General features: G+C 57.2%; 1 protein-coding gene across 1 annotated transcript in view; it reads left to right on the forward strand.

Moving 5' to 3' along the window:
• Positions 1 to 111: 111 nt before the first annotated feature.
• EMH_0052770 (uncharacterized protein) overlaps positions 112 to 299 on the forward strand; it is a gene marked incomplete at both ends in the record, with an annotated part of 4,581 nt that continues 4,393 nt past the window's right edge. The window contains one exon of the mRNA XM_013496912.1: positions 112 to 297. Coding sequence (XP_013352366.1) covers positions 112 to 297 — 186 coding nt within the window. The remainder of the gene's footprint in view (positions 298 to 299) is intronic.

Raw genomic sequence — 299 nt, forward strand, 5'->3', positions numbered from 1 at the left:
CAGCAGCAGCAGCAGCAGCAGCAGCAGCATGCTGCTGCAGGAACAGGACCCTATGCACAGCAGTCTTGCTTAGTACGAGCTATCTTCGGCTCTTACTCTCACAAAGGATTGATGCACGACAACGAAGACAGAATGAGTGTCAGTGTATGGGGCCACGGGCCTACACAGCAGGGGAAGGATGAGCTGCAGGAGCAGCAGCAGCAGCAGCAGCGGCAGCAGCCGTCAGCAGCAGCAGCAGCAGCAACACCAACAGCAGCAACACAAAGAAGCAGCAGCAGCCTTGATAGCAGCCGAACGAC

The sequence above is a fragment of the Eimeria mitis genome, genomic scaffold (genome assembly GCF_000499745.2).
Source record: "Eimeria mitis Houghton genomic scaffold, Emh_scaff2374, whole genome shotgun sequence".
Taxonomy (NCBI): domain Eukaryota; phylum Apicomplexa; class Conoidasida; order Eucoccidiorida; family Eimeriidae; genus Eimeria; species Eimeria mitis.